This window comes from Gobio gobio, assembly GCF_949357685.1.
Source record: "Gobio gobio genome assembly, chromosome: 15".
In the NCBI taxonomy this organism is placed as follows: Eukaryota; Metazoa; Chordata; class Actinopteri; order Cypriniformes; family Gobionidae; genus Gobio; species Gobio gobio.
Genome location: NC_137108.1, coordinates 29,897,519 through 29,918,871, shown reverse-complemented (window position 1 = coordinate 29,918,871; position 21,353 = coordinate 29,897,519). Strand labels below are relative to the sequence as shown.

The 21,353-nt window shown below is 38.7% G+C and overlaps 1 protein-coding gene across 1 annotated transcript; it reads left to right on the top strand.

The window, feature by feature from the left end:
• The first annotated feature begins 174 nt into the window (after window positions 1-174).
• On the top strand, window positions 175-19,998 carry tex10 (testis expressed 10). Its single transcript, XM_079836575.1, has 16 exons — window positions 175-436; window positions 933-1,138; window positions 2,131-2,639; window positions 2,753-2,962; window positions 3,250-3,496; window positions 3,583-3,695; window positions 4,307-4,566; window positions 4,677-4,815; window positions 6,737-6,906; window positions 7,838-8,015; window positions 12,417-12,505; window positions 12,617-12,750; window positions 18,351-18,431; window positions 18,530-18,699; window positions 19,403-19,613; window positions 19,776-19,998. The coding sequence occupies exons 2-16, from the start codon at window positions 959-961 to the stop codon at window positions 19,884-19,886; spliced, it is 2,802 nt and encodes a 933-aa protein (XP_079692701.1). The 5' UTR covers window positions 175-436; window positions 933-958; the 3' UTR covers window positions 19,887-19,998.
• Window positions 19,999-21,353: the final 1,355 nt, after the last annotated feature.

Below are 21,353 nucleotides of genomic sequence, written 5' to 3'. Positions count from 1 at the left end.
CCCCGGTCCGGGTTCACGATCTTTACTTGTACAATAAATATGATTCAATCATTATCAAATTAATAGAGTTGCTTTAATTTTTTGAGAAACAAATTAAGTGAAGAGAACTTGACTGGACTCCACTGATCTATAATAATTTATATAGATCAGTGCTGGACTCACGACTTTTATTTTGAAGCGAGCTTTTTTCAACTCCTGACAAAGATTGCCGTACAATCTTGATTTGTGACTGCGCAATGCAATATCTACATAGACATTTAAGTTAAAATAAAACTCACCGTAAGTGTTTGGATGTATGTATTTATTAAGTAAATAGTGAAAGAAAATAGTTGCTTGTGAAATTGAATCAGGCATCTGTTTAGCCGGTCCATTGTCTCAACAGAGGTTGAAGGACCCTCCCCCGATGCCTCAACAGCAGCACGAGTGATTCTCTGTGGTCAGTAAAATAAACTTATCTAAAGTCGTTGTTCTGTTGCGGTATTTGTATTTAAACTGAGTAAAATTACTTTTTGGTTAATGACCTATAGTGCGTTATTTATGGCTGCGGAGTGTTTATAGCCACACTATTATGCATACTGTTGTAAAAAGTAATCAACATGTCAAACGTTTATAGCTTATAGCATAGATCTGCTAATGTAAATGGTCTTATTAACAGAATTAAACTGATAATATATTATGTATTGTGATGATTCTTGTGGCGCTCTTTATTACTACATTCCATTGCAATGCAGTATACAGAGGAAGAGCCATGGTGTCAAGATCAGTCATTGCGCATTTTGTTTGCTGTGTTTAATGTTTTTATGCTGATTTTGTTTGGAGAATAATGTAAATATAGAGGCTGATTGAATGAAACCTTATTACCTTCATAACATGTTATATTTAAACTAGTATGTGATGCTCCAAATCCATATTAGTGTTTATTTTTGTTACAGTTCTTTTTTTCTTAAACAACTGAAGAATGACTAAAAAGAGAAAAAGGCAAGGTGATTTCCAGAAAAATAAGCTAAAGGTTGGCCTAAAAAAGCCAAAAGCTGACAATGCGACGGACGTCAACTTTAGATCAAAAACTATCAATTTACCAGAGCAGCTGAAGCATGGGAATTCAGGACCGACCACACACAGGCATCTCAACATCAAGGTACAGAAAATGCACTCTCACACTTTCCACTGACCCTCATCTTTCTGTGGTTAATTATAGAGGTGTAACGAAAATACGAAATTAAATATGGATTGATGCATCGATCAAATGACTAACAATATTAGGGATGCACCGATATGAGAATTTTGGCCGATACACGATATATTGGCTGATAAATCTAAATCCAAATTTAGAGAGCCTGATTTAAAAGCCAACACAATTATAATGTTCTCATTATAATTGTATGTAGCCTAATATGACAAACTTGTGCTGCACATGTTGCAATTAACCGTATTTTCCTTTTTGAAATGATTCCAAATTATATTAAACAATCAAAATCATCATGGCAAACAGTGCGCAACTGAAATGTCTCAGCTGTTCGAAATAATCTATTATTATAATCTATTATTTATTTATTCACCTGATACCAATATGATGGCCGATATATCTGCATCCCTAAACAATATTATGTATCAATGTAATGTATATATTAATATATATAAAATATATTATATATATTAAAGATGCACCTTTATTTTAACACCCTCATGTAAGCCACATCTGCATTGTCACTGATCTGTCACCAAATATTTGATAGGTTTTAACTCTTTACATTTTTTTATTTATGTATATATTTTTTCTTTCCAAAACTAGAGTATTGGAGGAGGATCCTAATTGGAATACAGACATTGCTTTTTCTGAAGAGTTCAATTAAATGTTAATGTTATATTTTGGTTGCATTTGTGATTTAAAAAGAATGTAACAGGTTGTGTAAAATACGCACATAAAATTGTAATATTGATATGTTGATAGCAGGGCTAATTCATTTGTAACTGCATTATGGCATGTTTTCAGAGATCTGCAAATATTGTATCACCGGCTAAGAGAATCAGTGTCAGATCATTCATTGAGATGAAATGTCCAATTTACACCCCTAGTTCATTATCTTTTTTTTTTTTTTTTTACGCTTCCATTGTCTCTCTTTCTCTCAGGATCTGCTGTCCCAGCTGCACCACTTCAACAGTAATGTGAAGCAGGGAGCTCTGGTGGGTTTGCGGGAGTTACTCTCAGCTAACCCTACTCTGGTTGAGCAGCATGCATCAGCGGTGCTCTCCGAGGTGGCGGCGCTCTTCACAGACAAAGACGGCTCCGTGCGTGCTGCTGCAGTGCGTCTGCTGCGCTTCATCGCTCAGTGCATCTCCACCGAACGCGTAGCACCCTTCTTCCCCCTGCTCAGCGCCCACCTCACTTGTGCCATGACCCACATCTCAGAACCCATCCAGGAAGATGCTCTCCGGGTCCTGGATGTGCTGCTTGAGCATTATCCTGGACTTCTGTCTCAGAAACATACAGTTCTGCTGTCCAATTTTCTGGAGCTCATCTCCCAAAGGCGGAAAGCTGGAACAGGGCTGGATAAATCTGGGAAAGGGGGCTATTCTCTGACTATCAGCACAAATCGCTCTGTTACAGCACAGCAATGGAGACTTACTGTGCTGCTCAGGTATTGCACGAAAAAATAAAATAAAAAAATACATAAAATGTAGTCATTTCTTTGTAGTTTACTGTGTTATTATTTATTGTACTATAATAATTTGTGCATGCTCACATTTTCAGGTTGGGCAATTTTCTGCAGGCAGTTGTCGAGGAAAGACCTCTGGAGGAAGGTGTGACCAGTAGGATGGGCCTTGGAATGTGGGCTGGAGAGAAAGGCTCTGTGATACCTGTAGATGTGAGTTGGCAGGAGCATGTCTTTGGGAAGGGCAGCATCCAAGTGTTTGAAAATTCTGGAGCCATGCCCACTCCATGCTCCACTTATCGCCTAAGGTTTGTTTCATTGTTACAGTAAATGATTGCTGTCTAATTTCTCGTTTCATAATCAGAATGTCCTTAAATTAGTCATTCAGGGAACTTTAAATTTTATTTTTTGAATATGAAAAATGTAATGCAGCCTCATTGACCTCACTGCTGGCTATGGCCATGGTAGTGGCATGCATTATTACGCTCAACCCTAGTACTGTGTAAACTATCATTTGGACACTTCTCAGTTAGATCAAATGACAGAAAGGCCATATGTTTCCTGTATACAGCTTTTTAATGTCTGTTTTGTGTAGGCCAGACTCTAAGCCAGGGGCTGGAATGGATAAGGAACTCTGCTCAGCTGAGACCGTGCAGGGCTTTGCAGGAACCCTGGTGCCTCTGTTGCTGGAGATCTGGGTTGAGGCGGCAGGTGGAGAGCGTGTACAGACGGACAGTGGCCACCTGCTCTCAGCGGAGTCCATGGCTCTTATGTTCCAGATCCTCACCATACTGCAGTTACTAAGAAGACTCACCCCACAGAGAGACCAACAGGACATACTGGTACATTCACTTACACTGCAGCGGCTTCATCACTGATGTTATACAGCCAGGGACGCTCAAGTAAACCCTGTTTCTGTATTGTGCAGGATGTCTGGTTCCGGAACTCATACCTGACAGATTTCAAACAGCACTTCATGAAAAACTTCCCCTATGGCCTGCTGGAAGTGGCAAGACTCAAGAAGAAAGCTGATGGAAAGAGGTGACCAAAAAGTCCATAATTGTAATAATATTTATAATTGTAACAATATTAAATATGTAAATGAATGAACCACAGTTCATTTTTGTGATTCCAGTAGTGTTTGTTCTTCAATAAAAACAATAGTTATTAAATGAAGGGGGGGGGGGGGGGGTTCAGTTTACATCTTGATTGTATTTTTTAAAGCATTTTAAATTAAATAAGAAATTAAAGAATTTCACAAACCAACTAAACAAACAAATAACACTGACCCCCCCCCCGTTCTCTCTCAGCCCTGTTATGCCAGCTGAACAAAATGTGTAAAATAATATAGTATAAATAATATAAAATAAAAAAATACATAACGAAGTAGATTATAGTAGATTACCCAGTTATAAAAAATGTATACATAATTGCACATCATTATATGATATATAATCTACTTAAAAAGAAAACGGTGCTTTTTACTGAAATTGATGATCCCCCTCTAGATACGTTTAATTTATTATTTTAATACATTATTAATAAGAATAATTATGTAATTTGAAGTCTCCCTTGAGGCCTCCTAGTGGATGGGAACTACTGCTCTATATGAGGGTAATTATCTATCTCTTTTTTTAAAACTTTGCTTTCAGAAATAGGCAGCAAGTAGCAAGCGAAACGTTTCCTGGGGCTAACGTGGAACCATTGGCGGTAAACGTCACGTTGTGTCAAGTTATGGTGACACTCAGTCTTAGGGGCCAGGATCACATAGCAGCCGAAGATGCTGACTGGCTCGGACCAATCAGGGTCTTTATTAGGGAGACTTTGTCCAGTGGGGGCAAGCTGAGCTCAAAGCACCTGGCAGCCTTACTGGAGGTGGTGTGGAGGATGATTGTCACCCAGCGCAGCCGAGGTGAGAGCATTTTCTTTATGGAGGACAAAGTGCTGTTTTCTAATAAAGGTCTGCTGAATATAAAATGTGTTTGTGTGTGTGTGTGTGTGTGTGTGTGTGTGTGTTTCCAGTGGTGACAGATGATCTCCTGCAGGCTGTGTATGTGCAGTACCAGCAGAGGAACCTGGGTGTGAGTGTCCGCACTCTTCTGCTGCGCTTCTTCAGTCAGCTCTACATTCAAGAGCATCAGAACCACCCTCATATTGCTAGGTAGGTGCCCACCACCCATTTTTTTCTGAACCTAAACCCATTTTTCCCTAAACCCATTTTTATATGCACTGTATTGCCAAAAATATTGGAACATCCCTCCAAATCATTGTTCCAATCACTTCCATGGCCCCAGGTGTGTAAAATCAAGCACCTAGGCTTGCAGACTGCTTCTACAAACGTCTGTGAAAGAATGGGTCGCTCTTATGAGCTTAGGAAAGGTGAAGAAGCACCAAAATGTCAACACTGTAGTACCAACTTGACTGTAAAACATATGCTTTTGGAATGCCCAATTTTTCATGTTATAAGACGGTGCTTTTTATCAGGACAAACTTTTAAGGATTTATTTATGGATCCAGAAAATCTTTTACAATTTTTAGCACAAGTACATTTAAAGAATCTTTTATAAAATTGTATTCATTTTGTACATTTTGTTTTTTAAATGTTCGTTTTTATTATATTGTAATTATGAAATTTTTGTTAATGGTTTAATTTGTATCTGCCAGTAATAGTCAGTGATGCTGAAATGGCAAAAAACTTAAAGGGGGGGTGGGGGGAAACACTCAGTTTCAGTCAATCTCATGTCAATCTTGAGTGCCTATAGAGTAGTACTGCATCCTTCATATCTCCGAAAAGTCTTTAGTTTTATTATATTTATAAAAGAAAGGTAGGCTGTACCGAGTCTTTCCGGAAAAAAACGAGCGGCTGGAGGCGTATCGTGTGGGCGGAACTAAAGAATCACGAGCGCGCGCAGCGATTGCGTTGAGAGCTGAGAAAGCGGTGACATCCTTAAACGTGGAAAAAAACGTTATCCTAAATAAACCATGGAGATCAATCGGATTTAGCCATACATATATGATCCAGAATCAGATCTAGAGGCTGAAATTGAACAGGAGAAGCAGCAACGACTACAGCAGGACGTCTCAATGGTATGTACTGTAAAACGTATAACTTATAATGGTACCTGCTTATAGCGGCTTGTCATGCGAGAGTTTTACAATATTTGTGTGTGTTTACTCATGGTTTATGAGGACATAATTTGATTTATGGACTATTGTATGCGATTTAATGTTAGCAGTAGGTGAGTGTTTAAATAGAAAAACAATGGAATAGTAGCGCATTTGAATGAACGAGTCAATAGCTAACAACACAAAGACATTTGAAGAAGTTTTACTCACCGCTTGCTTCCAACCTTAATCGCTGGAACCGCTCCATCTTTCAGCGTTAGACGAGCTACAAATCCAGAGTTGAACTGGGCCTTGTTTATAAAACGATCGTCACTGAAATGCAGGGATCCCATTAACGCTGGGTTCTTTGGGAAGCTGTACAGTGTTGTCTTGGGTTTCCCGGACAACCAAAAACACACATCTTTGTGGACATTGTTGATTTCGTGACGTCCTATGACTGCAGCGCAGCCAGCTTCCCTAAAGCCGAGCACAGTGCTAAAATGGGTGTGCATTTGCTCTCTCGCTCTAGTCGCGCGCGCGCGCCCCCTACCGGGAGAAGAGCCCGTATGGCCCGTACAAGGACATTCCGCCCCATCTGACGTCACATATACCCATACTCGAAAAAAACGTTCCGAAACTTATGAGAAACCGGAAGGAGTATTTTTGGCACAGAAATACTCCATCAAACGTCCAGCTTTTTAAAAAAAAACTTTGCCCATGTTTAGCAACCAGAAAAGTTGAATCCGTTATAGCAAAGGGTGGGCCAACTCCATATTAAACCCTGTGTGTTTATATATTTTTAGTCTTTTTTCTTTATCTGTGTGGCTTTTTATTTGTCTTACAATTTTGCCATATTTTTCCATATTTTTCGTGATATCAATCATATTTAAGTAAACTGAAGACTCCCCCAGCATCTTTTTATTGTTTGAATGCACCCTGTGATAATGAAAAGAGTCTGAAGTCTCCCTCTCTTTCAGGAGCAGGATTCTGGCACGCTGGTTGGCATCACTGCCTGTACAGTTGGTTCAGTTGGGCAGCAGGAATCCTCAGCTCTCAGCGCAACTGCTGGAGACAGTGCAGCCAGCTGCCGCGAGGGGCAACAAAGACCTTCTGCAGAGTCTTCAGAAAAATGCCTGCAGTCTTTATGGTAATCATATATGCCTATACACAAACAAATGTTTTGCATACTTTCTCACTACTATAGACCTTATGTAGCCCCACCCCTTTCAGTGGTGTGCTCGTTGTGTTCTGTTAAAATCTTCCCGGTCTACTGACATTTGTTAAGACATCCGCTTCAAACATTACAATGCTCATGATAACTTTCGTGAACTCCGCATTACCAGCTAATTACTTCTTAATAGCGATGCCATAGAAATATACAGAGCTGCCGCAAAACGGAAGTTCAAAGACAAAATTCTAAAGATGGCTGCACGCTTGTCTCTCTGGCGCATAAGGTCTATAGTGTGTGTGTGCATGAGAGAGTCTTGTGTAAGGGATTGGCCGGTAGTGAGGGAGAGCATTAGAGTGGTGGCGTCTCCGGTTCTGTGTGTGATATAAGCGCTCTGTAGTTTTGTGTTTCGGGAGCACAGCGCTCTCTTTGTGTGTGTTTGCACTCATGACATCAGCAGTGTGCGTCAGCAGCTAATAATGTCTGTCTATCTGTGATCACTGACAGGACAAATCTCTTTCTCTCTTTTTTTTCTCCCTCTTTCGCACTTGCATTCATTCCTTCACTGTTGAGCATTAGCAGTTAGATAAATCTGTCACTAGGTGGAGCTCTTTCTTTTCTCATCAAGTTTCACAATCAGAATGAATAATCTCAAAATAGAGCCATCAACCCCAAAGGGCAATTCGCCATGGGCTAGGAATTTCTAAAGGGGTTTTAAAATAGCAGTAGTTTTCTATTCATTTGTACAATATTGTTTCATAAATGTTTTTTTTTAAATTATTGTATACATTTTATTTAAAACAAATGGTTAACATTATTATAGAACTTTTCCAGGCTGAGCATATCTATTGTTAATGTTTCTCAGTGTATGCTAATCTGTGTGATTTATATTTGTGTGTCCACATCGCAGATCCACAGGAGGGCTGTGTGGTAGTGTTGCCTGTGGAGTCCCAGAAGAGGCTGATTCAGATTCTCCATTTCCTGCCAGCGTTTCCCACAGAGCTTCTGGCATGTCTAAGCCAGGTCTGCAACACTGGGAGAGTGTCGGCTAGCCTCGCCACCACACTAATACGCACCATACACCTGAGGTATGAGGGTTATGACACATCAGCATGCACCAATGCAGTCCTAAAGTCTGCTTCCAGTGTGCCGCTCTGGGACACTTAGAACATTTCTAAAACCTTACAAAAAAAAATGTATTCCACAATGTAGTTTGCATAATCACTTGTGAAATATTCTTCTGTTGTTGTTGTTTTTAAGTAGTGTATCACTACTTTGCATTATTGAATGAACTGTGCTAGGTTTTGGGAAAGAGAATTCATTTAAAACAGTATACCTGCATATATGAATTTCATACACACTCCTACTTTAGTATAGTCCTCATGAGTCAACCGTTTCCAAACATAATATGGTAACACTTTATTTTGGTGGTCCACATTCTACTTACTCTAAGGAACTTTGCAACATGTCATCTAGCTATTTGTAGAGTATTAGTAGACTGTCTGCTTAATATCTGCTGACACTTTTTTGATGCACCCCCAACAGACATAATGGGCCCTATTTTAACGATCTGAGCGCATGGCGCAGGTGCACTTAGGGCATGTTTGAGTCCACTTTTGCTAGTTTAACGATGAAAAGAAACGGCCCAAGTGCATGGTCCATAAGGGCTGTACCTAGTCTCTTAATGAGTTATGGGTGTGTTTTAGGCATAATGTGCAATAAACCAATCAGAGTCTCCCATTGCCTTTAAAAGCCAATTGCACTTGCACCGTGGCGGATTTGCTATGTATATGGTGGAATTTGGGCGCGGAAAAACTGAACGCGGAAGTCCGAACGCTAATGCGCGTGCCTGTGTGTGTAGTAAGCAGAGTGCATGCGTGTCGTGCACCTGCCTATAGGCGCATATTACTAATTTGCCCTTGAAATAACACAAAAAATATTGTGCTGTTGACTTTCGACCAGGTTTCAGTTGGTCAATGGGGCGCAGTTGATTTCAGAATAGCCTCAAAATAGCAATGCGCCAACAATGTGCCTGAACACACCTCGTTTTCAGACCAGCGTGCCTCATGGGCGAACAGATGGGCGCGAGTGCATTTGCTATTTAAACAACGTGGCGCTGGATGTGAAAATGCTAACTGTGTCTGGCTGAAATTAGCAAAAAAACGCCTGCCGTCCGTCACATTGTGCCAGGTGTATGATTGGGCCCAGTGACTATAAGTAACTTTGCAGCTACATGTCAACTTATTCTACTGACCCTAACCTAACAGTCTGCTGATACTCTAATGACTGGTAGTTGACATGTAGTGGCAAAGTTACTTATAGTTAGTAGAATGTTTAAAGTGGACCATCAAAATAAAGTGTAACCCATAATACTTGCTAAAATGGGGAAATAAGTGCATTAGTGGGGATTTGACCAAGACTTGGTTGTGGTTGTGCATGTGCAGCTCAGCCTTGAAGGGGAGTATCTGTCTTCATCTGACTGATATGTTTAGAATGTGACTCTGTTTTCTGCGACTGCCGAGAGGAGACAGCAGCCTCAGAGTTTTCACTGCTAATAGAATCAAGCAATTTAACCAATCGGAGACAGCCGACCACTGTGCGGCACGATCAGAGGATGGCCAATTCTCCCACTTAACTCTGATTGGCCGTGACCATTAGTCATTAACTGTGATTGGCCATAATGAGGCGGAACGGAGCCACGAGTCACTGTGCCGTGAAGCAGAGGTCATACTGCAGTGAGTTGAGTAGATTCAGAGTCATCGATTTCTTTAGAATACACAACATTTTAGCATTTTGCAGTTTTTGGCAAGAAGTTGTAACAATAATACACTCACGTTGGAAAGGAGCAGGGATGGGCATTATGAATAAATATTTTTTAAAAATCTAGTTAAAATAACATGTATGATACAAAATCATGTTGTTGCTTTATTCACAAATGCTGCTGCGTTAACTTCACCCATCAATGCTTTCTTAAATGTAATTAATAATATGCTGTAATAAAAAAATCAATAGAATAAATTTAATGAAATGGCAAACAGACCTTTCTAAGATACTGTCATTTCGTCCGTGTTGTTATTGTAAAACCAAATCTATTAAAAATCAATTTTTCTAATAAAAATAAAGCTGAAATACAATACAATTTTAGATGAAGAATGTGTGAAAATTAGAAAAGTTTCCTTGGCAGCGAGTTTAAGTAGAAGTACTAATATTAAAACGGTTATAAAAATAAATATAGCTAAATAAAAATATTTTAGATAGAAAACTAATACTAATGACAAAAGCAATTAAATGACAATATAAAAATAAAAGCAAGTTCAAAATATTAATAAGTACTATAATAGTATTTAAATAATAATAAAATATCAGTGCACCTCATAGACAAAATGAAAAAAGCAATTTCAATCACATTTTGTATCATTTAAATGTTCTTATTTGGAAAAACAAATGGGGAAAGTCTTACAAGAAGACTTGTCTGATAAGTATCCAAGTTTTTTTTTTTAACTTTTTGACTAGTCATGTATGATTGACAGAATATTCCTTTGTGAGTTCCTCTGCATGCTGAGGGCCCTGGGCTGTGTGCAAGTACATTTGCGTGTGTATCTTTGTGACATGCTGCGTCCCCACTGTGTTTCTTTTAGTCACTAGCCTAAAGCCACTCTTTTATTTGTGGTTTCCCCTTAAATCCTAAAGGGAGCAATGTTTGAGAACACTGGCTGTGTGACTTAGAGTCCCAGTGTGACTTGTGTGAATGTGTCTTGGAGACACTGCCTTTCCTCTGGGCTCTCTGTTTGCTCAAAACAACGATACTAGGCTAAATATGCTCAGAAACCTACAGAGGGCAGTATTACTCTTCGGATGAGACGTGGAACGATCGTCAAGGTCCCCACTAAAAGTCGCACCGAAATTCCAAAACAAATGTTACGGCAAGTAAATTCACACCGACTGCACTTTTAAAAAAATCTGGACCTGTGACAGGATTCCTCCGCGATAGGCTAAGCATCACTTAAGGCTGCTTCTGTTCATGGCAGAACTGCGTGACATGCCGTTAAGAGAGCCAATCCTCAGAACTACATGAACCGAACATTTTGTCCTTCACAAGAATTTGGCTTTGGTCACATTCACAAAATGAGGTTCAGAAAGTGTAAGACAAAGTAAGACAAGAATGGCTAGTAGTTTAGCGGTAGTGTGTGTGTGTGTGTGTGTGTGTGTGTGTGTGTGTGTGTGTGTGTGTGTGTGTGTGTGTGTGTGTGTGTGTGTGTGTGCGTGTGTGTGTGTGGCACACAGAAAGAGTGAACAGTAGTACTTGTTTTTTCTAGGTGCATCAATCTATGTGTGTGTCCAGCCCCTTTACTAATGGGTTGATGGGAAATATGCCAATCAGTATGCATTAAGGAAGTCCAGCACATGCTCATTCCACAAGAGAAATGAAATCAAAACAAGTAAAAGATCAGATATTCATTCACTTTATTGGCCTCGAGGCTGATCCACATCTATAAGGGAGAATCATAAGACTGTGTGGATTGTCCTTGAATAGCTTTAACACACACACACACACACACACACTGGTTCTTTCTGATTTCCTTCTCAGAAAAGTGTGACTATTAAATGGTCACTTTTAACAATATCTTGCCATAAAATTCTTGCTGAATCCTTGAACGCACACAGCAGTACAACATCACATGGAGCCCATGTTGGACTGACCTGTGATGTTCTAGTTGGTGGCCTCTTGGTTCTCCTGCCCTCTGTGCTTGATCACAACAATTACCTGAGTGATTTTCAGGCTTTAACTGTTACAAACCAGCTGAGAAAACATTTTTTTTTTAAAACATGCATACATTTCGTAGCTCAATAGCACTGTGTGTAATTATTGAGATGTTAAAACACTTTTTTTCTATCCCAGCTTAAAGGGTTAGTTCACCCAAAAATGAAAATTCTGTCATTCATAACTTACCCTCATGTCGTTCGACACCCGTAAGACCTCCGTTCATCTTCGGAACACAAATGAAGATATTTTAGTTGAAATCGGATGGCTCAGAAAGGCCTCCATTGGCACAATGCACTTTACACCCTCAAGACCCATAAAAGGTACTAAAGACTTCTTTACAAAGTCCATCTCACTACAGTGGTTCTACAATAACTTTATGAAGCGACGAGAAAAGTTTTTGTGCGCAAAAAAAAAACTAAATAACGACTTATGGTTAAATTATCAACATGATCCTGTGCTTCAGGAATGTTTTAAAGTGTTGTCTGCTATGTTGTGAGGATGACCCCAGCGTTTCCTTAATACAGTGAGTGTTCTCATTTGCCGAAGGTGAGTGTGTTTGTGGTGGGAGCTTGATTTCAAAGGAAATGAAGGATCTCAGATGGCCAGTATTTTTAGACTGACATTCTCACCACACGCACACACACAGGTACAGTGTGAGATGTGTAACGGGAGAGCGGATCAGTGCCGGACCACTGCACAGTAATGCGTGTGTGCTTCCCTGCAGGTCTCCTCTGAGTGGCTGGTTGAGCAGTTCACAGGATGTGCCAGTGAAGGATGTAGATTACCTCAGTTTCTTTTTCACCACACTAACAGGTGCGCACACACTTGCATACACACACACATCAGACATCGCATTCAATGATATGAGTACTGACAGCATGCTTGATATTGATAAAGAGGCGTTCCCATGATTCTGTGCTTCAGGTTTCTCCTCTGAGATGTTACGGGCCCTGCAGGACACAGATGAAGATGGCCTGTTGCCCACCTCCACACTCTCGCCCCTCAGTGTGTTCGCTACCACCCTGGAGCAGTTTCTACATCACTGGGATGTGGTGGAGGTGATTCTCTCTTTCTTTTATCTGCCAGTCCCTTTTCTCCACTTTCAGCTGCTCCGACATGCATGTTATGTCAGTTGTTGTGCTGTCAATCGCTGGCGTATGTTTCTAATCCTGTTGTCATCCCCTCTGTCCCCTGTGAGCATCCCTCTCCTCTCTCATCTGCTGTCAGTTAGCCGTTTGGTTGTTCTGGTGTCAATCCACTCGTCTGTCTGCTGTCTGTTGCATTACACGGGATCACCTGGCACAGCATTTTCAGCATTACATATTTTTTCTGTCCAGTGCTTACATTGTTTTGTTCACAATAATCACATATGTGAATAAGTCCCCATGAAAATTTTGATGAAAATTAAAAAATATAATTCAGACATATTATAGTGAAAGGCAAAATAATTGAATAAACATTACAAAAAGTGCCTTTAGAAGTCAATATATAGATTTTTTCCCCCCGCACATTTCACCTGTGCTATTTCTTTTATTGTATGTCGCTTTGTCAATTTTATTCATTTTTAAAATTAATTAAACGTTGAAAATGCATCTCAAAACCATTCCATTTATTACATTGTTGCAAAAACGCGTAACTTTAAGCCAGGAAAATTCCGTAATATATAAATTTACGTACAGGTCGGGTACAGTTAATTGTGCTAATATTAATGTGTTATTTTTTCATAATTAATCGCACTAAATGAATGCGTTAAATTGCTCTTATAGCACTTTTGTGCGTGCACAAGTAGCTTCAAAAGAAATGTTCTCCAAAACAATATTTTTGCACAATTCTTTCATGCACATGTGCAAATTAGATGTACATTAACAGGAAACGGTAACAGTATTTTCCTGTGCTCACTAAAAAATGTGTTTGTACATTTTTTTTTTTAGTACTGAGTTTCTAATGCGAAAAAATATGTGTGTGCACTTGAAAGTCCTGGTTTTTAAACCAAGCAGTGTTTTGCACATCATGCAAGAGATATGAACCAGGTCATGCTGTTCACCTTAATCGCATCATATTTTTCACGCCAACCTGGTGCAATTTTCAACTTCTACCAAGAAGCAGGTGTTCACTTGAATCAGCGCAGGGCCACTTGGGTTGTTATTCCACGCACAAGTGTGTTTGAGTTTCTCCCTGGAGACGGCCAGTTCGTTGAGCAAGGGAAGGTTTATCGCATCGCACCGGTGTAGGTGTCTCCATATTTCAATAAGGGCTGGTTATCAGAGCGCTCCTGGCTAAAGCAAATGCTAATGCCAGCCAGCGGACACCATCACCACCTGACATTTTACACGGAAATTAAAACCCAACAAAACCACACCCTCAGGCCAGGGTCTGACTCTCACTGCCCCCCTCTTTTTACTGCACTCACACAGCTAATTCCTCTATGCAATTTTCTCTGGACTTTCATTTTTGTGTCCAAGTCAATCAGACAGTATAGGTGTAGAGGGACGGCTGGCATCTCCGTTGATACGGTAATGAGGAGTGAAGGGGGAGATGATGCCAGCAGGTGAGGCTGATGGAGAATAATGGACCTTAATGAGGAAAAGAGCCTGATTTCCCCCTACATTTATTTATTCATTTTAATTAATTTCTTAAAATATAATTTGAAAGAAGACTCTTATGTTCACTAAAGTCCAAAGTATACTTCGACCATTCACTTTCCGTGTGATGTTATTTTGTCAATATAGGGGGGTTCCTGGATTTAGCCCAATTTTTTTTTGACTGCACGGGCAGTGCGCGTACAACAGTTCATGAGCAAGTGACATGAGCGTTTTAAAACAAAGTCCAGTAGATCATGGAAAGAGTGCATGCACACTCTCACAGCCAAAAAAGTACACTTACAAAGGCTTGCGCACAGCTGACGGAGCGGAATGCGGAAAATTAAGTATACCCAAGCATAACTGTATTTTTTAATCTGATCAAAAGAAATCTGTAAAAACAGTAATATTGAGAAATATTATTACAATTTAAAAGACGTTTTATTCCTGTGATTTAGCAGTCATTACTCCAATCTTCAGTGTCACATGATCATCAGAAATCATTCTTATATGCTGATTTGGAGCTCAATTATTGATTATTATTGGTGCTCAATTATTAATAATGGTTCTTACTATTAGTTTTTGCTGCTTAATATTTTTCTGGAATTTTTCTTTGATGAACAGAACGTTCAAAATGATATAATGTATAATTTATTTGAAATACAACTCTTTGTAACATTATAAATGTCTTTACTGTCACTTTCATAAGAATACATTATATTTTAAAATATATTCAAATAGAAATTTACTCAAATAGATAAAGCCTTGTTGAGCTGAAGATTTCTTTTAAAAACATAACTTTTGACCGTAGTGTATTTTATTTAATTTTTTTATGTTTTATATTACATTTTTACACTAAATAAAATAATTTTTATTTTTCATGAAAATAATTTTAGCACCTTTTTTTTTTTTTTACAGCTCTGCTGGAAAATCTTAATGTGCTAAAACAGAAAAATGTGCTAAAAAGTGTGCTTCTAATCCTATTGGGATTTCGCATCACACTCTTAAAGAAAATTCTCACTTACTGTTTCTCAGATATATAGCTTGGCAATTAGCATCAAATTAAGTTTGAGTGGTGTGTGTGAGAGAGCGAGAGCACATGGCTGCTGGGGGTCCATTCCTTTATTGCCAATCAGGCGTCTCTAATCTAAAGCATGCGTAATGTGTTCTTAACACTGTTAGCCTGATTAATGTCTGATAATAACCTGCTCTGAATGACATTCTGCTCCGCCTTCATCTGTTTAATCTAATCTGCCCTAATCCTATTAGCACTATTAGATTTCTCACACACATACACTCACACACTTATTTATTGTTTGTGCTCATAAAATATCAGTTCAGAGAGTGGCAGGCTGTTGCTAATCTGTCCAGTGTCAACTTTCATTACAACACACCGGCCGTAGTGGCAAGGTGTCCAACCCTTTGAGCCCGTCACTGTGTATATATGTGTGTGTGTGTGTGTGTGGTGCTATAGGATTCTTTGTTCTCTGCAGACTTCTCTTTTGTCTGGGCCTGGGGATTTATTTTTGTCTGACCTAAACCGAGCGCGTGTGTCAGATGTTAAGATGTTGTGATGTATAATTCAAAGGTTCTTTGTAGACTGAGATAGAAGAAGCGTCACCTGTCTCTCAGCTTTCAGTCTGTGAAATGGCTCTCTTCTGGAGATGATCCTAAAATCTGTTTATCTCCATTTATTTAGTCTTTTTGCCTAGCTTGATTTCTATAAACATTTCAGATCACTTTGTTTGTTGTCTTTATATATATATATATATATATATATATATATATATATATATATATATATATATATATATATATATATATATATATATATATATATATATATATATATATATATATATATATATATATATATATGTGTATATATGTATATGTATATGTATATGTATATGTATATGTATATGTATATATATGTATATGTGTATGTATGTATGTATGAAGACTTCAGATGCAAAAGCCTCTTAAGTCCGTCTGACGTTTTTCTTTAAAATTAGCATTTTTGTCCGGCTCCTATGCATAGGTTTCTACCTAAGTACCGGTACTTCTGAATGGGCTGAGGCTGGGATTTAGCGGGTTTGAAGTAAAAGTATTTGATGAACGTATACTATGTGCAGAGAGCATTCACTCAGTTATCTAATTTTTGACTGAGGTGGCTTTTAGAGGCTTTTGCATTGGAAGTCTTCATATACACATATACATACACCGTACAGCTGTGCTTCTAAATATTTTTTTTATAACCAGGGATACTTTTTTCAAGATTGATGTTTTTAAATTTAACATTTTAATAAGAAATATGGAATAAAAAAAATACTAAGTTTAAAGGTACCATTAAATCAAAATGTTTTTTTTAATGGAATGTTGCAGTGTTTATTATGAATTATATATCCATGAACATCATTATTTCAAAATGTGTCTGTTTAGTTTGCAATGCCCACTTTCTACGATCCAATCAATTCTCGATATAGAAAATCTAGTCCTGCCCTTTATTGTTTCATGCTTCACTTGGATATAAAGTGCATTCGGAAAGTATTCACAGCGCTTCACTTTTTCCACATTTTGTTATGTTACATACAGCCTTATTCCAAAATTGATTAAATTCATAATTTTCCTCAAAATTCTACAAACAATACCCATAATTGCAATGTTAAAGAAGTTTGTTTGAAATCTTTGAAAATTTATTAAAAATAAAAAAACTAATAAAATCACATGTACACAAGTATTTACAGCCTTTGCTCAATACTTTGTTGAAGCACCTTTGGCACCAATTACAGCCTCAAGTCTTTATGAGTATGATGCTACAAGCTTGGCACACCTATTTTTGGGCAGTTTCTCCCCTTCTTCTTTGCAGGACCTCTCAATGCATCCCCACAGCATGATGCTACCACCACCACCATGATTCACTGTAGGGATGGTATTGGTCTGGTGATGAGCGGCGCCTGGTTTCCCTCCAGACATAATGCTTGCCATTCAGGCCAAAGAGTTCAATCTTTGTTTTTATCAGACCAGAGATTTTTGTTTCTCATGGTCTGAGAGTCCTTCAGGTGCCTTTTGGCAAACTCCAGGCAGGCTGTCATGTGCCTTTTACTGAGGAGTGGCTTCCGTCCGTCTGGCCACTCTTACCAAGCAGGCCTGAATGGTGGAGTTCTGCAGAGACGGTTGTTCTTCTGGAAGGTTATCCTCTCTCCACAGAGAAACGCTGGATTAAGGCCCTTCTCCCCCGATCGCTCAGTTTGGCCGGGCGGCCAGCCCTAGTAGGAGTCCTGGTGGTTTGGAAGCAATGTAAAGAGACATCCTTGGTGAAAACTTGCTCTGGACCTCAGACTGGGGGGAAGGTTCATCTTCCAACAGGACAACAACCCTAAGCACACAGCCAAGATAACAAAGGAGTGGCTATGGGACAAGTCTTTGGATGTCCTTGAGATGACCCAGCTAGAGCCCAGACTTGAACCCGATTGAACATCTCTGGAGAGATCTGAAAATGGCTGTGCACCGATGCTCCCCATCCAACCTGATGAAGAAGGGGAGCAACTGCCCAAAAATAGGTGTGCCAAGCTTGTAGTATCATACTCAAAAAGACTTGAGGCTGCAAGGGCAAAGGCTGTGAATACTTTATTTACTACTTAATTTTTTTTTATTTATTTTTTTATACATTTTCAAAGATTTCAAACAAACTTCTTTCACGTTGTCATTATGGGGTATTGTTTGTAGAATTTTGAGGAAAATTATGAATTTAATCCATTTTGGAATAAGGCTGTAACATAACAAAATGTGGAAAAAGTGAAGCGCTGTGAATACGTTCTGGATGCACTGCACAGTACGTCACAATAGAGCAGAGAAGTTGGTCACAATTTCTGTTTCATGCTGACATTAAGGCTGCATTAATGTTAAAGCAGCACCAGAGCCACCTCTGAGGTGGGTCAGAGCTGCATATTTTAGTACTACATTTATGCAACATTGCACGTTTACACAGAATTTGGAGGTGCTCAGACCAGCCTTAACTCTGCTGTGTGAACTTAATTGACCTGCTTTCTTCATAAACATTTCTACACTGTTTGTAGGTTGTGTGTCACTGCCTGGACACCCTGGGATCTCGTGCACAGTGTTTTGATGTAATCCAGAACGCCATCATTAAGAATCTGGTGAGCGAACATGTGTTTTTTCTGCTGAATGTTTTGCATACGAGTGGGCAGTGGAGCCAGACACCGTTTGTGGTGAGACTCTCTCCATCTCTTTGTAGTGTGGACTCGCCGTGGTGCCAGACTGCGTGTGTGCAGCGATTTTAAGGTGTGTTCCCCGGTTACTGGATGTCAACTTCCTGCCCAGCGACACACTCCTCCACTTCCTGTCTGACTGTTGCCTGAGCATGCTCAATCTGCTTCTACAACTGGAGCAGAGTGCCCGCAAGAGGTGTGCTCACAAACATGCTCACGCCCACACACACACAATATTTGCATAGATTAACAGTTATACACCACAAAGTGTACACAAAGAAAGACTATTTGATAATACAGCAAAGAGAATGTGAAAACAGGACTGGGGAAAGTCCAAAAAGGGCCGTCTCATGAAGAAAGCAAAATTAAAAACATTTGAAAATAGCTGCTTGTTTTGATGCGCTTAAAATGTATTTTATTTTCTCTTTCTGTCTATTTTATTTGTCTCTACAATATGAGATGTTAATTACGATTATTTTAAATAATAATAAGATATAGTAATTATTTATTAATATATAAACCCATTATTAATAAATTCATTACCTTTTTTTACATATCATGGCACATGCGATCTTAATTACAAACTGGGGCTTGTGGTTAATAAAGTCACCGTGAAATCAAAATCAACAATTATTTTTCTTTAATTCACGTGCCCTCGTAATCTTTAATAAAAATAACTTCCCCTCGCTCTTGCAGCGACATAGTGAGGGCAGGGCAACCCAATGATCCAATCAATTCGCGGTGGACAAAAACAAGTCCCGCCCTACATTTTTTCTTGTTCGAAAAGCTGTCACTCACAATAGGGAAGACTATTGCAACTTTGGCTTTTAAAAAAAGGGTGGTCCATGATCTGGCGCTAAAAAAAAAAAGTTCAAAACTTGTGTTTATCTTTCTTTCAGGGATGCCGTGTGGGAGGCATGTTTTGCTGCGTTGAGTACAGTACCGAGGCTCCTGCGATTGGTCTTGCAGTCTTTTCGTGTGTGCGACCTGTGTGAGGAAGAGCTCCCTGTGTTGGCACAAATCCTGTCATTACTTCTTCAGCATACTCAATTACGCAACCACATGATGGCCAACGGCAATCTACTGCAACGCATCATACAGGACTTAACGGTAGCATATGGTTCCTCAGAGCATTATGGCACATCAGAATATGTAATGCTTGTAATTGCATGCATCTAATTTAACTTTGCTTCAATAGAGGAAACTTTAAACAACGTTCAAACCTTAAACTTGATCTGCTGACACTCGGTTGACTGTTGTTTGTTTTTGCAGCATTTCTATGGTGGAGAGACTCGAGAGCAGTGGCTGACTGACTTGCTGTACTGCTACAGCGTGACGATGTCTGGTCAGCGGGCCAACATGGCCATGAGGGACATCTATTAACTGACAGCTTACTGTTACAATATTCATTGCCACAGCCCTTTATGTTCTTTCTTTTTCTGATACCAGTTGTTTTGTACAAAATGAAGAAAATAAACCTTGTGATAATGAATTGAGTTGTTCGGTTTCAGAGTTATTGCACATTTATTAATACAGACCTAAAGAGATTTTTTTTTACCCACTGTTTTTGTCTGGTAATAAACTGAATTCTAAGTGGTGTGAAATAATGGTATTTATGCAACACAACTAGAACATACAAACAGCTGCTGTTTTAAAGTTTAAAAATGGGAACAGAGAAATTGGTTACAGGGTTCTTTTTACACTATGTTCAAAAGTTTGGGGTTAGTAAGGTTTTTTCAAAGAAATTAATACTTGAATTAATCAGTGATGCATTAAATTAATACAAATATATATTTTAAATAACTTGTACTTTTGAACTTTCTATTCATCAAAGAATCCTTCTTGACCAAATATATTAGAACAATTTCTGAAGGATCATGTGACACTGAAGACTGGAGTAATGACTGCTTTAAAAGCTTTGCCATCACAGGAATAAATAACATTTTAAAATAGAAAACCGTTAGTTTAAATTGTAATAATATTTGAATATTACTATTTACTGTATTGCTATTTAATGGTAAGCATAATCAAAAACAATTTATTTTTCAAAAACATAAAATTAATCTTATCCACTTAAAGTCCATGGACCCTGATGAGGGTCCGGAATGACATCATCATGTATATTTTTTTTCCACTAGATTCCAGAAAAGACTGGAAAAAAGATTTTTGTGTGGATCATGTATGCAAGATTTATTCAAATGAATCTGAATAGAGGAATATGACCTTTTTTATGTTATTTCCGTCTGCCCTAAAATCTTATATACAACATGATACAGACAAAATTCTTTTTTCTACTATTTTCTGGAATTTAGTGTAAACAGCCCAAACTGTCTGCAGGGTGCAAGAGCTCACAGGGTCTGAATTACACACTTTCAAAACTAAATGTATAAGAAAAAAAAATCAAAAAACGTCTCTTTTGTGAGGGGGTTATTACAGCTTAGACAACATATACTTACATATTTATCACTTTTAGCAGTGGTTTATGAAACTTCAAAATGTTTCCTGTAAAATGACACCAAACTTTTGAATTTAGACCACTGTATGTGGGTATGGGAAGCTTTTCAATTTGGGTAGGCCAAATCCAGGCGGAAATCCCAAAAATGGTCCCAGATCTTAAGAGGTTATTGACCTCAACCTTTTGAATGCTAGATTAATTATTGGTCTCTCAGGATAAGAACAAATGCTCCGTCCGTAATCGCATACTCTCTTGAGTAGGTACTTATTTTGAATAAGTAATTGCTTATTCACAACTGCTAAAAAATGTGTTCTATATAGTATGAATGTGAGTAGTTTGAATGTAATCTGGATGTATTACATTTGCCATGTTGTCATTATCATGTGACCTACCAG

What these genes read in the sequence shown, in the direction of transcription:
- tex10 (XM_079836575.1), top strand. Translation starts at nt 959, where the DNA reads ATGACTAAAAAGAGAAAAAGGCAAGGTGATTTCCAGAAAAATAAGCTA. An exon ending in TGTCACCCAGCGCAGCCGAG is followed by an intron (nt 4,567 to 4,676) that starts GTGAGAGCATTT and finishes GTGTGTTTCCAG; the next exon opens with TGGTGACAGATGATCTCCTG. An exon ending in GAGCAGAGTGCCCGCAAGAG is followed by an intron (nt 18,700 to 19,402) that starts GTGTGCTCACAA and finishes TCTTTCTTTCAG; the next exon opens with GGATGCCGTGTGGGAGGCAT.